This window comes from Diachasma alloeum, unplaced genomic scaffold (assembly GCF_001412515.2).
Source record: "Diachasma alloeum isolate Michigan unplaced genomic scaffold, Dall2.0 Dall_scaffold_00292, whole genome shotgun sequence".
In the NCBI taxonomy this organism is placed as follows: domain Eukaryota; kingdom Metazoa; phylum Arthropoda; class Insecta; order Hymenoptera; family Braconidae; genus Diachasma; species Diachasma alloeum.
Window position 1 is genome coordinate 43,488 of NW_021680431.1, and position 15,804 is coordinate 59,291.

Sequence of the window (15,804 nt, forward strand, 5' to 3'; positions counted from 1 at the left end):
TGTGGCCTACATGATCCGCCCGGATTTGAAAATATGTATTTGGTGCAATAAAAACTATTCTAAACCCTTACGGCACCACCGTTAAGTATTACTTCGCGAGGGAGGTCTCAGCGATTAGCTCTTCCACATTGTTTTCATCCAATGTACGTCCCCCTGTCCCGCTAATTTGTTGGGTGCGGGGAGGAAGTTCCAGTAGATTCCTCGTTTAATCTGCACCTTTGCGCGTACGTTCCTCAACTTTGAGCTCCTCCATGGCCACTACCGCAAAGTTGCTCGTTGCGTCCCAGGCTGTCTGCGATGACAGCATTGCTTCCACCAAATTTTCGGGTAACACCTTCCTTCCCAGCCCAAACTCCCAATTATTTCGGATCTCGCTGAAGCGGGGGCATAGAAAAAATACATGCTCCGCATTCTCGTCCACTGCTATGCAGATGGGGCACTCCGAGCAATCTTCATATCCTTATGATTAAAAGAACAAGGCTTTTGTCTTTTGTTTTCTATTTTCAGCTAGCGAGAAAAAGTGAATCGATTTCGTTCTTCGATATGATAATCGATTTGCGTATTAATCGGTCTCTCTTATGATGAAAAAAAAGAGCAAGGCTTTTTTGTCATTTGTTTTCGATTTTCAGCTATCGAGACGAGAAAAAAGGGAATCTATTTGTTTCTTTGATGGCATTTCGATTGCGTACGTATTAATCGATTGTGATGTGATCACATAATTTTCCTTTTCACAAAAAAATCGAGACATCAGGTGAGGAAACAAGCAGGACGCAGTGAGCATATGATCGTGAGCATGTCACTGAGAGGTTTCAATGCTTTCTTCGCCATCAATAAATTGATGGTATGCTTCCGAATGGTTTCAGCATAATAAATGTTTTTCTCTCGGATATTTCTCCCCATTTTTACTACTTGCGTCTTTCTCGCCCCCCATCGAAACTCTTTCCAACCTCCTGTATTGCATTTGCTAAAGGTTGGAGGATACCCTAAGTTAGGGGAAAACCTGACCAGATAAAGTCGTCCCTTCCGTTACTCGTTATTGCGAGTATTTTTTCTAACGTCAAACTGGTATGTATGCACGCATGAATAAATTCAATAGAAAACCTAGCGAATTCGCTAGAAAATTCTATGGGAATTCTATGGGATTTCTATAGGATTTCTATTGGAATTCTATTGAAAAATTCTATTTGTTTTTTACGCTGATTCTATTGGATATTTAATAACAAAAAGTCAATAGATTTCAAATTTCTATTTAAATTTTTCTGTTAGATTTTAAATTATTAAATTTTCCATCTGAATTATTGGGCACAAATGTTGTAAGTTTTTTCCACTGGATTTTGGTTTGTTTTGCATTGCAGAATCCGAGTGGAAAAAACTTAGAAAATTGATGCCCAAGCATTCTTATAGAAAAAATCTCAAAAGAAAAATTCAAACAGAAATTCGAAATCTATTGACTTTTTTTATTGAGTATCCAATAGCATCAGCGCAAAAAACAAATAGAATTGTTCAATCGGATTCCAATAGAAATTCTATAGAAACCCCATAGTATTCCAATAGAATTCTAATAAATTTTTTTAGCGAATTCGCAGGCGGGCCCGGTGGCTTGGCGCAGTGGGTAAGTTGCCTTACATGCGAAAGGTTCCGAGCTCAAATCCCGGTCGGGTAGAATGGTGCGATCTAACCATTTAAAGTCTTGATCATCATCGCAGTATACCCTAACCGGGTTGAAGCGATGTAAAATAACGATAAAAAAAAGAATTCGCAGGTTTTCTATTGAATTTTTTCATTCGTGAGAAAGCATTGGAACATCACTCAGTGACTTGTTCACCATCACATACTCACTGACATATTATATTCTCGCTGCCCCCTGTTTGTTTTGATGATTTGAAAATAGCATTCATTTGAAACAAAAGAAGGTGAGAGGAATTTACGCTTGTTTAATCGAAAATGATTGGATATACGTTGCTCTGTTTCAAAAAAAATTTAAAATAATTATTTCGATGAGATTTTTAATACCGAGCACAAATAACACATTTTTTGGAGATACATCATTTACCTCTGGCAATAGTCGTTTTTGGTAGTTACGGGACTGTTATTAAGCTTTCGATATGTCAATTCATAATTAAATTATTTTGGAACAGTTTGTGGGAGATACGGTTATTTGTTACACCTACAGGTCATAACAACGTATCTCACAAGTCCGTACATTTTCCATTTTTTTGATGATTTGAGAGTCTAACATTTATTTGGAACAAAAGAACGTGAGTGGGACTTATGGTTGTTTGAACGAAAATGATTGAAGATACGTTGCTCTGATAAAAAAAAATTGAAAATGATCATTTCGATGATTTTTCCAATACTGAGCATAAATAGTGCATTTTTCGGAAATACGTCACTTTAGTTCTGGAAACAATGGTTTTTTGTAGTTACATGACTCTGTTACTAAGCTGTCGATATGGACAGAAAACAATAACTCTTTGATGTTCATCTCGAGTAATGAATGATTATTCAATTATTGAAAAACATGAACTCATAGAAACAAAATCAATGATTTAACGGAATTTCTTATTCATGTAGTCTTGATACGAAGAGAGCTCTTCAGGGCTTTGAGCTCGAAGATTTTCGCCTTGACCGACGTCGGTGGCCGAGTGGATTAGACGCAAGTCTAGTGTGCGAAAGGTTGTGAGTTCGATTCCCCGTGGAACCGAATTTTTCAACGGAAGGCTCCGGCGAGCAGGAGGTTGCTAATAGAGGAACCGCCTGTACCGACATGGGTTTTCTGTGGTTTCCCCATGCTACTTGTATGTTCTATAGGAGTGCGAATGCGGTACAGTGTAGAATCCACAGCCGCATGCTTAAGGTTGGACAGAGTGCTGAATGGGACCCAAAATGGGACTCCGAGGCCGTAAAAAAAAAAAAGTTTTTTGCCTTGTGCATAAAATGCACGATCCAGTCAATAGCGCCACGATTCACTTAATTTTAACCGAGGTCTAACCGGGTTTCCTAATCCAATAACTGGCCCTCAGCACTAAAGCGCGAATTGTTGGTGAACGCGCGCAAANAACGCGCGCAACCGCGCGCGTTATAGATCTGAGAATATTATTATAGGAGTGTGAGAATATTATGGGAGAGAAGAAATATCAATGTGTATTTTAATGAATAAAGAAAAGAAAATTGTGTTAAAATTAAGAATTGAAGTGTGTTAAAATTAAGAGGTTTTTATTATTAATACTGCAGTGACATTTCGTTGTCTTCCTGGTGGAAATGATATAAGTAGATTTCAATATAAATCCTTCGACGTAATAAAAAACTATAGTAAAAAAAGAAACAATCTTAAAGTTATCGAGTTTTATACGTGTTTACATACATCCATTAGTTTGTTAGTTTTTCAGTTGGAAAAAAAAGTCGGTAGTCGTGAACTATGTAAAGAGGAGAGAAAAGAAAGGGGAAAAAAATAACTCGTGAATCGTAGAGTAGAATTGCCTCCTTTATTAAACGTTCAAATATTTCTCCAATTCTCCAACATCCAAACGAGATTCATTTATATCGTATCACTTGGTTAGACGATATTTTTGACAATTAAACATGATTTGCTTGATTTCATTTTCTACAGTTTTTTTTTCCCTATGAGAAAGAGAAGGACAGAGATGAAAATTAGCTGTAATTGATGTTGTTAGAGATCAATTGTTCTTAAATATTGGAAAAATATTTTTCCATTGAATAAAACATTCTCATGTGATTTTTATCCTTCTCCTTTTTTCAGATCTGGTTTGAAGCAAATACGTGAAGGAGGTTTCGAGTTTATCTGGTTATCAACACACCGGAGAGTTATCCTTTGCTGGCGGAATAATCAATTTGTATCGATGGATGTGGTGATTTATTGAAGAAATTGATGATATTGATGGGATAATTATGATGATGATGTTGATGTTGATGATGTTGATGATAATAATAATGACGATGGTGATGATTTGTCGATGAGGAAGATAACTTTGATTTTTGATTTTATGAATTGTTTATGATTTGATGATATACTAATTGATAAGATGAATGATAAATTGGAAATGATGGAAATATTGTGATGTATGCCCATGAAAGTTTTATTTGAGTGAGATCAAGTTACAGAGATTTTAATTGGTTTTGAATATACGAGAATTTGAATTGAATTTGAATTTGTACGAGACAAATCTACTGAATCGAGACAAATCTACTCAATCGAGTTACTTGAGAGTGCAGCTGACTTCCGATGATAGCATGAAATTTCCAGATTTGAAAATTCGAATGCACCATATGACCTGTCATATGATAGTCATGTCATCCTTTTCTTGCGGTTCGGATTTTTTTTCTAAATTTTAATTCTTTTTGAATTTTTATATTTTATGGTAAACGAAAATAGCTTCTTAATGTTTTTCTATCGTTTTTGTAACCAGACCGATTCTCAGCGCTAAAGCGCTGATTGTTCGTAAACGCGCGCAACCGCGCGCGTTATGGATTTATCTTTATGAAGATAAGCCCGGAAGCACCCATGTCCTGAAAGCATTTGGCACAGATAGTAGTTAACCTCTCCATGATTTCGACGTACACAGGCAGCCACATGTGGGATCAGGCAATAACTCCAACTCCCTTTGGTAGAATTGTCCCACTTCAGCTGCCATTGCGTCAAGCTCTTTCGTCTCTCTTGTGTCACCAGTTCTTCGCGGCTCAGCGTTTCTGATCCCTTCCGCTGGTACAGCGATCTTCACTCCTCAGCTAGTACCTCTATTGGTAACATTACCGCAATGACACACACTGCGTCTTCGGACATCCTCCGGTATGCACTCGCGACTCTGAGGGCACTTAGCCGATAGACTAGTGCGATCTTTCTTGCAGCTGGAGTACGTCAGCCTAAATGGGGATGCCATATGTGAACACCGACGTAACAATTGAAGACAATAGCGCTCGTCTTCTTTGGTTTGGCTCTCCTACGTTGGGCATGAAGCGCGATAAGGTAGCTCTAACTCCCGATGCCTTGGCACTCACGCGCTCCACTTGCTGCATAAAGTTTAGTCGAGCGTCGATCATCACCCCCAGGTATCGGATGAATGGCTGGGAAATTATTTCGGAAGACCCGTCCTGCAGCGGAATTATCGCACTTTTCTTCCTACTAGTGATCAGAACAGCTTCTGTCTTATGTTCCACCAGTTTCAAGCCAATAGTGTCCATCCAGCGGCGGATCACATCGAAGGTCGTGTCGAAAGTGAAGTTAATCTCGTCTAGGTATTTGCCTACACTGACTACGGCTACATCATCTGCAAATGCCACGAGTTTGTTATCTCGCGGCATTATTAGCTTCAGCAGCCCGTCATGCATAATGTTCCCCAATAAGGGGCTTAATACTGAGACTTGCGGTATACCTCTGGTGACTTTGTACTCCTTGAGACCACACTCCGTGTCGTACTTGAGGACTCTTGTTGTGAAGTAACTGTCGATCATTTTCCACAAGTATCCGGTACGTTGAACTTCGTGAGTGGCTCCATGATACGGTCCCACCTGGCCGAGTTGAAGGCATTGATGTCTAGCGTCGCTACCAAGCAGTACTTCTTGGTGCCATTGAGCCATCTTTTCCCTGAAATCGCGTCTCTGGCGGTGTCAACGACAAGGTTTATCGCATTCAGTGTGGAGCGATCTTTCAAAAACCTATATTGGTTGTCGGCAAACAGAGATTCAACTGCTGTTTCTATTCTTCGGTGGACGATGCGCTCGAGGATCTTGCCAGCGGGACGGTATGATGAGGGGTCGTCCGGTGTTTTTTACCCTTTCGGGAGTAGTACTAGTCTCTGCTGCTTCCACATGGTAGGAAATGTGCCCTCCCTTAGACACTCATTGCATACATCCAAGAACAGCTTTGGCATCGCGTGTACAGCTGACTTCAGCGGGATATTGGGTACTCCATCCAAACCATGGGCCTTGGTATTACCCACTCTATTCTAGGCTTTCATCATCTTTTCTTTGGTGATTGGTGGAACCATCATCTCTTCTCCTTGTTCATCAGTACGGTGAGTTCTGGTTGTTCAGGGAATAACATCGCTACGATTTTCTTCATAAGTACAGGACACATTGGCGACGGCCCTGGTTGAGTTTTGAGGCGTGTCATCACCACCTTGTATGGTCTACCCCATGGATTTCCTTCTACCTCACCAAGAAGCTTACTCCAAGATTGCTTTTTACTGAACTTGATAGCTTTGCTGAGTTTACGGCGTGCCTTCTTATACCACATTTCCAAGTCCTCAAGGTTTGACTTCTTACGACCACGCTGCGACAATCTTCCGGCTGCGTTACACACTTTCCATAAGATTGCGATCGTGTCATCCCAGCAATACACCGGTGGATCCCGATTTGTGGTCCACTTCCTGGTCATGGTGGCATCGCAGGCTCCCGTCACTCTTCTCATGATGTTGTGTCCATTTTCAGTGGCATTGCTGCCACTGATCGGGCGATCCTCCAATGCTGCTGAATAGGAGCTAGGTTCAAAAGTACTCACTCGCCAGCTAATGCAGTTGGTCTTCTTAGGTATTAAGGCTGTTCTCTAGCCAGTACACGTCTTCCAAAGTAACGCACGGTGGTCGCTTGCAGTTTCAATATCAGATACTCTCCACGAGCAATTACCCAATATCAGATACTCTCCCTTTTGCAAGAGTGCTGCTCACAAAGGTGAGGTCCACGATTGAACTTGCCTCTCTTCCTCTATTGTTGTCTTGTAAGCTGCTTGAGGGGTTGCGTTGTACGTTGCTTCTCATTTTTCTTCCTCTTGACTTCTTGCCAGTCCGTACCCTTGTGCGATTCAGCTGGCATCTTGGCGGGTGGAGTTGGTCCTGCCTCTTTCCTCCTCTTCGACTCCTGAGTCTCTACTGGCGACGTTCGCTGTCTGCGATTCGCCTTGCGTATCTCGCAATCGTTTTCAGTGGTGGATCTGTTTTCATCGTCGACCTCCGTGTCCTTCGCTGACGTCTCAAGGATTTTGCGGCCACGCGGTGTTGGTGGCGTACGACTTCAGGGGTCGGGATAACAAGGCATTGATGTGGCACTGTTGCCTCTTCTGAGGTTCTCCACCTCATGAAGGCACTTCCAATGCTGGCCACCTTTGACTTGATCTCCTTCTGGACATTCGCTCTGGGCCTGGCGAGCTCATGTAGCTCGTTGATGAGCGGTTCGAGGCGATCCCAACCCTGTGTCCTCTTAATTTCAGCACTTGCATCCAGTGCTACCTGTTGCGCGTGATGCCCACTTCTCCCTCCTGCATCTTTATTTGGTTCATTTGCTAGATTCTTCACAGTGTTCTCACGAGTACCCAGGGAAATGACTGTCCAATCCGACAGAGCCCATCCCGTACGCTAGTTTTGGAGTTGGGCTTCTCTCCCAAGATATCTTGAAAATGATACGCCTTGTCTCGAACTGCTTCTTAGTTTGGGTACATCCCTTAAGCTCCTTCATCGTTGACAAGGTCTTGCAGTGCTTAGGAGGGATGTCTGTCTGTTTTTTTTTCTTCCGAAGTCTTGGGGCGAAATGTACCTAACCGCACGATAGTGGACCGTAACATGGCGGTTACTGTCACACTCTGTGGGGGGCCTTAACCCACTAAAACCACTTGACCGCGGGAATTCGTCGACCCTACTTTCCCTTGCGGCAACACCGTTAAGTATTACTTCGTGAGGGAGGTCTCAGCTATTTGCTCTTCCTCATTGTTTAAGCCTATTGTACGTCCCCATGTCCTACTAAGATGTTGTATGAGGGTAGGAGGTTCCAACAGGTTTTGCATCTACTCTGCAGTTTTGCACTTGTGCTCCTCATTTCAGAGCTCCTTCATGACTTGGGCCGCGAAGTTGCTCGTTGTGTCCCAGGCTGCCTGCGATGACAGCAAAACTTCCATCATGTTCCCAGTCAAGACCCGCCTTGCGAGTGCAGTCTCCCAAGTACTCCGGATCTCGCTGAAACGTGGGCATGTGAGAAACACGTACTCCGCGTCCACATCCACTCATATCCAGGTCGGGCACACCGGGGAATTCTCATGTATAAATTAATGAAGATAGGCCAGGAAGCACCCATGTCCCGATAGCACCTGTGTGAGATAATAATTGACTCCATGGTTACGATTCGGCCAGACATCCACCTTCGGCATCAGATAATGAGACCATCTCTCTTTGATGGAGTTCTCCCACTTCAGCTGCCATTATTTCAATATGTTTCGCCTCTCGTCTATCGCCAGTTCTTCGGGACTCAGCACTTCAGATCTCTTCCGGCGGTACAGAGATCTTCGTTCCTCGGCTAGTACTTCAATGGCCAACATCTCAGCGATAACACACACTGCATCCTTGGACACAGTGCGGTATGCGCTGGCAACTCTGAGGGCGCTCAGTCGGTAGACTAGTGCCACATTTCATCATGATTCTTGCGTCTGCAGAGCGTCAGCCCAGATGGCAATGCCATACGTGAGTACCGACGTGACCACCGATGATAGTAGCGCTCGTCTCCTCTGCTTAGGGCTTCCTACGTTGGGCATGAGGCGCGATAGGGATGCTCTGAGCCCGGACGCCTTCATACCTACGTGCTCTGCTTCAAGTTGAGTCGGACATCGATCATTACCTCCAAATACCGAATGAACGGCTGGGAAGTGAGTTCGTAATTTCCGGCTTGCAGCGTGTTTGTCTCGATCTTCCTCCTGCTTGTGATTAACACGGCCTCGGTTTTGTGTTCTGCCAACTCTAGGCCTACTGTGTCCATCCAGTGGCGGATGGTCCCGAAAGCCATATCAAATGCAAAGTTGATCTCCTCCAGGTGTTTCCCCACGATGACTATGGCCACGTCATCCGCAAATGCCACAAGTTTCACATCCTGTGGCAATGTCAGCTTCAGCCGCCCATCGTACATGATATACCACCGGAGAGGGCCCAGACTGAGCCTTGAGGTACACCTCCTATAAATCTGTGCTCCTCGTGACCACACTCCGTGTCGTACTTGAGGAGTTTTCCGATGAAGTACCTATCTACTATCCTCCGCAAGTCTCCAGGTACATGCAGCTTCACAAGAGCCTCTCTTATGCAGTGGCTCCTATCCACCTGGCTCAGTTGGAAGCATCCTTGATGTCCAGTTTCACTACTAAGCAATACTTCTTCCTGCCCCCGTACCATCTTTTTCCTGAGATCGCTTCCCGAGCGATTCCAACGACCAGGCTGATGGCATGAAGAGTAGATTGGCCTGTCCAGAAACCTTTCTGGTTCTCAGCTAACAGTGGATCAACTGTTGCTTCTATCCTCCTATGGGCGATGCATTCGAAAATCTTGCGAGCTCTATCGAGCATGCAGAGGGGATGATACGATGAGGGTTCGTCCGGAGGTGTCTTCTCTTTTGGGTGCAAGACTAGTCTCTAGTCCACTTGGCATGGAAGATACCTTCCTTAAGATACTCGTGATACACGCCCAGAAACAGTGCTGGTATCGTGCGGATGGCTGCTTTCAGCGCAATATTAGGGATTCCATCTAGGCCAGGAGCCTTGCTGTTCCCCACTCTTTTGCAGGCCTCCATCAGTTCCTCTTCGGTGACCGGTGGAATGATCTCCTCCTCTCTGTACTCGGTGGTATGGTGAAGTTCTGGTTGTTATGGGAACAACACCGTGACGATTTTCTTCAGGACAAGTCGGCTATGGCATTGGTTGGCTTTTAAGCCGCGTCATCACCACTTTGCATGGCCTGCCCCACGGATCCCCTTCGACTTCGGCAAGGAACTTATTCCAGGATTGCTTCTCGCTGCACTTGATGGCCTTGGGGAGCTTCAGGCGTGTCTCCTTATATTTCGACTGCATCTCTTTGAAGTTTGGCTTCTTTCGGGCTCGCTGCGACGTTCTCCTCGCTTTATTGCACTCTTTACAAAGAGTGGCAATGGTACCATTCCACCAATACATCGGCGAGTGCTGATTTCTCCTCGTGAAGTCGTCCGCCTTTTCAACAGCATTGTTGCCACTGATTGGACCGTCGCCTAGTGCAATTAGATGTGAGTTAGGATCGAAAGTACACACTTTTCAGCCAATTGTGTTGGTCTTCTTGGGCGCTGACCCGATCCTCCGGCTGGTAAATACCTCCCAGGTATTTGCATGATGATCGCTGGCAGCGTAGATGTCGGTTACCCTCCATGAGCAGTTTCCCCTTGCAAGGTTGCTGCTCACGAATGTAAGATCTACGATCGAGTTCGCCTCTCCTCTCATGAAGGTCGGTTCGTTGCCATTGTTCAGCAGGACTACGTCGAGGGATGACATAGCTTGTAACATCGCTTCACTCTGATTGTTGGTCTCCTTACTTCCCCAGTAGACTGCCCAGACGTTGAAGTCCCCGGCTATTGCCACGGAAAAGTGCTGCTTCGCATCCTGAGTCAGTCTATTCAGGAATTCCGTAAACTCGTCAATAGAGAGGCTAGGTGGGGCATAGTAGCTGTAGAAGTAAATTTCATTAATCTTAGCCTTCACAAAGCCATTTTCATTACTACAGGAGGCGATCTGGACGAAGTAGCTCCCATAAGACCAGATGACAGTCTTTCTGCTGGCGTCAGTAACCCAGGGTTGGGCGCCAAGATATCTATATAGCTCTGATATTATAACAAGCTCAGACGTCAACTCTCGCACTGTCTGCATGAGCAGCTCGTGTGCGGCCTCACAGTAGTTGAGTTGAGTTGTAGCACCCTGAAGTGCCTCCTTATACATTGGGCATCTGTTGCTACCAGCAATGTGGGTACATTTCTCCGTTTTACCTTTCTCTCTGCACAGGGCGCATCTAGGTTCCTTCTTGTAGTCCGTAGCCTTCTGGCCGGCCTCTGAATGTTTGGCGCAGAGTTCGAACCGGTCGACCTTACTCCCATATTTAGCAGCGAAATGTCCATAGTGCCAGCACTTGAAGCACTTCATTAGTTACTCCACTCTTCTTATACGCCAATTTACCTAACCTATTTTGATCTTCACGTCCTCTCCCAGGATCTTTTTCACTGCAGTTGCTGCCTGTGTCACTGAGGCAGTCTAAGCTCTTCCATATGCCTCACGCAAGGACTTGATGGCATCTACACCAATTTTATGCGAATCTTATCGACGCATGTACGGGCCTGGTCTATGGGGACGTCTTTTTTGACTCCGGTGAGGATCTCTGAGTACTTGCTTTTGTCCCTCTGATGAATAATCAGAGCATCAAGTCTAGGCGGCGGTTCCCGTGGGGACTTTTGCTCCTTTGTCTTCTAAGTCTCGAGCAGCTTCCGTGGCTGCTTTTCGAGTGGCTTCTTTTTCTTCTTCTTGTTCTCCACATTCTCCCAATTAGGTGATTTGTCTGTCTGTGTCTTTCTGTATCTTTTTTTCGAGGTCTTTGGAGTGAATGTACCTAACCGCACGATAGTGGCCAGTAAGAGCGATGATCACTGTCACACCCTGTGTGGGGCCTGCACCCACTAAATACGCCTGACCCCGGGATTTCCTCCCGACCCTTCTTTCTCTCGCGGAACCACCGTTAAGTATTACTTCGCGAGGGAGGTCTCAGCTGTTTGCTCTTCCACCGTAACTTCATTTAATGTACGTCCCCCTACCCCACTGAGATGTTGAGTGTGGGTAGGAGGTTTCAATGAATTCCTCAGCTATTCTGCAGCCTTGCGCTTGCGTTCCTCTTTCCTAAACTCCTTCAAGACTTCGGCTGCAAAGTTACTCGCCGCGTCCCAGCCCGCCTGTGATGATAGCAAAACATCCATCAAGGGACATCCACCCATGTCCCGATAGCATCTGTGTCAGGTAGTAATTGACCTTCCCATGGTTTCGGTTTAGCCCGACATCCACTGTTAGGATCAGGCGATGAGTACGCCTCCTTTTGGTAGAATTGTCCCACTTCATCTGCCATCGTCTAGAACTGTTTCGCCTCTCTTCTGTCGCCAGTGTCGCCTTCGGGGCTCAGCATTTCAGATCTCTTCCGCTGGTAGAAGGATCTCCGCTCCTCAGCTAGTACCTCTATCGTTAATATCCCGGCGATGACGCACACTGCGTCTTCGGACACCATACGATATGCGCTCGCGACTGGCAGAGCACTTAGTCGATATACTGGTGCCAATTTTTGCCGTGGTTCCTGCAGTTGCAGTGCATCACCCCAAATGGAAATACCGTAGGTGAGCACCGACGTTACCACCGATGACAGCAGAGCTCGTCTTCTTTGTTTAGAGCTTCCGATATTAGGCATAAGGCGCGATAAGAGGGATCTGACTCCAGACGCCTTGGTGCCGACATGCGCGGTTTGCTGCTTCAAATTGAGTCGGGCATCGATCATCACTCCCAGGTATCGAATGAACGGCTGAGAAGTAATTTTGCAGGACCCAACCTGCAGCGTCATTGTCTCGGTTTTCTTCCTGCTGGTGATCAGCACGACCTCCGTCTTGTGCTCCGCTAGTTTCAGACCCACTGCGTTCATCCAATGGCAGATCGTCTTGAAGGTCGTTGACTTCCTCTAGGTGTTTGCCCACAATGATTACAGCCACATCATCTGCAAATGCTACGAGTTTAGTTTCCCGTGGCAATCCCAGCTTCAGCAGCCCGTCATACATTAAATTCCATAACAGAGGACCCAATAGTGAACGTTAACTCTGTATTCCTTGGGACCAGAGTCCATGTCGTACTTAAGGACTCTTCCAGTGAAATAGCTGTCGATCATTCTCAACAAGTATCCCGGTACGTTGAACTTCACCAATGCCTCGATGATGCGGTCCCATTTGGCCGAGTTGAAGGCATTCTTGATATCTAGTGTAACTACTAAGTCGTACTTCTTTGTGCCATTCAGCCATCTCTTCCCTGAGATCGCGTCCCTGGCGGTGGTTGGTGACGAGGTTAATGGCGTCCAAAGTGGATCGACCTTGTCGGAATCTACATTGGTTGTCGGCCAACAGGGGTTCGACTGCTGCTTCTATCCTTCGGTGAACGATAGGCTCGAGGATCTTGCTAGCAGTCTCGAGCACGCAGAGGGGATGGTATGATGAAGTGTGGTCCGGTGATTTATTCCCTTTCGGGAGTAGGACAAGCTTCTGCTGCTTCCACATGGCAGAGAAAGTGCCTTCCCTCAGGCGCTCGTTGTATACGTCCAAGAACAACTGCATCGCGTGGATAGTTGACTTCAACGCGATATTGGGGATTCCATCAAGACCAGGGGCGTTGGTATTTCTCACTCTATTGCAAGCTTCCATCAACTCTTCTTTGATGATTGATGAATTCATCATCTCTTCTCCTTGTTCGCCGGTGCGATGAAGTTCTGGTGGTTGCGGGAACAGAACCGTGATGATTTAGTTCATAAGCACAGTGCACGTTGACGACCGCATTGATTGACTTTTGAGTCGCGTCATGACCACCTTGTATGGTCGACCCCAAGGATTACCCTCTACCTCGGCAAAGAGCTCACTCCAAGATTGATTTTTGCTACCCTTGATAGCTTTGCTGAGCTTCTGATGTGCCTTTTTACAGGGTGTCCTCTAGGAATGTGTGAAAACTAAACTCATCTGCCGACTCATCCAAAATAATCTTGACTCTTTACATTTGTGTTACGTTTACTAGGGGCCAGTCAGTTTTATTCCAACTGTGGCAGGAGCCTTAGTTTGTTAACAGTAATGAGTGATTTGACAATTCAAGAAAAAAGATATCTCATCGAGTGCTTCTATTCGAGAGGGAAAAAATACTGTGAAATTTTTAGGGGGTTTCGTACTAAATTTGGATCCAAATGAGGTGCTAGCGAAACCACTTTGAGGAGGTTAGAATAAATTTTTTTTCATATTGATTGTCTGACACAACAAAACACATTACAGATTTTCGTAGAAATCCCGTTGGTTTCTAGTCATGATAATATTCTTTTTCTAGAATAATTGAAAATTTCGAGGAATACGGCACTTTGGATAATCGTAGAGCTACTCTTCCAGATCCCTTATTCTCTGCTGCAACACAGGAGAAGGTGGATGAAGTTGAACAGTATTTCAAGGCAAATCCCAATTCATTCATTCGGAGAGCCGCTCAAGATGTAAAATTGACCGAATCAATGTTGCATCGTATCCTTCACGTTTTTTTGCAACTTCATCCATATAAAATATTGATGTGTCAGCGTTTGACAGAGGAGGCGATTCTGAGACGAAAGGAATTTTGTGAAAGAATGACACAAATGTTCGAAAATGGCGAGCTGCATGAAACAGCAATTGTTTTTTCTGACGAGGCACACTTTTGGCTAGACTACTACGTGAACAAAAATAATTTGAGATTTTGGGGATCTGAAAAACCTAATTTTTTGTTTACGAAATCTGCTCATCCACAGAAAGTCACTGTTTGGGCTGCTCTCTCCATGAAGAGTGTCTATCTACATTTTTTCGAATCTACCGTTACCGGGAATGAGTACAAAAGAATGTTTGGAACAAAATTCTTCGGTTTTATTTTATGCAGGATGGAGCAGCTTCCCACCGTCCTCACGAAGTTTTCGAAATTCTTAATGCAGTTTATCGCGGTCGAGTTCTTGGTTTGGGATATCCAAAATTTTATGGAGGGGGAATAGATTGGCCACCCTATTCACCAGATTTGAATCCGTGTGATTATTTCCTGTGGGGTTACATAAAAGTTTCTTGTTACGCAAACAAGCCAAAAACAATCGAAAATTCGATAAACAATATCAAAAAGACTGTTCACGGTATTCCACAGGAAACATTAGAACGTGTATTCCACGGTTTTAGGAAACGTTTGGATTATTGCGCCAGTGTTGATGGCTCTCATTTCAAAAACATTTACTATTAATCGCACTTGTCACGTACAATTTTGGTAAGCTACTATTTTCATTGAGCGAGTTACATGTTTCAATAATGAATATACGGTGAAATAAAAATGACAACTCTCCTCTATCAGGGACTGTATTCTTTCTCTTTTCCCCTGTTTCCAGTAAAAAAACAATAATCAAACAGTTGTCACACATTCCCATGGGACACCCTGTATATCTCATCTGCAGCTCTTCGAATTTCGACTTTTTACGGCCACGCTAAGACAACCGCCTGGCAGTATTACACTACTTTCACAGGGTGGCGATGGTGTTATTCCACCAGTAAACCGGTAGATGCCGATTTGTGGTCCGCTTCCTGCTCATGGTAGCATCGCAGGCTTCCGTTGCTCTTTTCATGATGTGGTGTGCCTTCTCAGTGGCATTGTTGCCACTGATCAGGCGGACGTCTAATGCTGCTGAAAAGAAGCATTAGTTGATTGGCGTCAACAGTGTTCACTCTCCAGCCAATGCAGTTAGTCCTCTTGGGTGACCAGGCAGTTCTCTTGTCAGTACATTGCTGCAAAATTATCGCACGGTGGTCGCTCGCCGTGTATATATCAGTAACTCTCCATGAGCAGTTCCCCTTTGTAAGAGTACTGCTCACAAAGATAATGTCCACAATTGAGCTCGTCTCTCCTCTCATCAATGTTGGTTCATCGCCGCTGTTCATTAGGACCACATCCAATGCTACCATGGCTTCCCGTACTGCTTGCCCTCTGGCGTTCGTCTCCCGGCTTTCCCAATCAATTGCCCAGGCGTTGAAGTCCCTAGCGATTGCCACGGGAAAGTGCTGCTTTGCATCCTCGGTCAGTTCATCTACACTACAAAAAGTCGTGTCTGAATTTCAGATACATTTGTCCCATTTTTTAAGTAGGAAATGTCCCAGATATTAAGTAGTCAAATGTGACTAAATTTCAGACAACTCATGTATCTTATGTGGAAGATACTTTACGAGTCTTAATTTTTGCAAATTATTATGTTTTTTTTT

General features: G+C 44.6%; 1 protein-coding gene across 1 annotated transcript in view; it reads right to left on the reverse strand.

The window, feature by feature from the left end:
- Positions 1 to 11,894: 11,894 nt before the first annotated feature.
- The window catches only part of LOC107039107, an 18,533-nt gene continuing 14,623 nt past the window's right edge, over positions 11,895 to 15,804 (reverse strand). The window contains exons 4-5 of the mRNA XM_015258574.1: positions 12,624 to 12,901; positions 11,895 to 12,488 (exon numbers count right to left, since the gene is read on the reverse strand). Coding sequence (XP_015114060.1) covers positions 11,895 to 12,488; positions 12,624 to 12,901 — 872 coding nt within the window. The remainder of the gene's footprint in view (positions 12,489 to 12,623; positions 12,902 to 15,804) is intronic.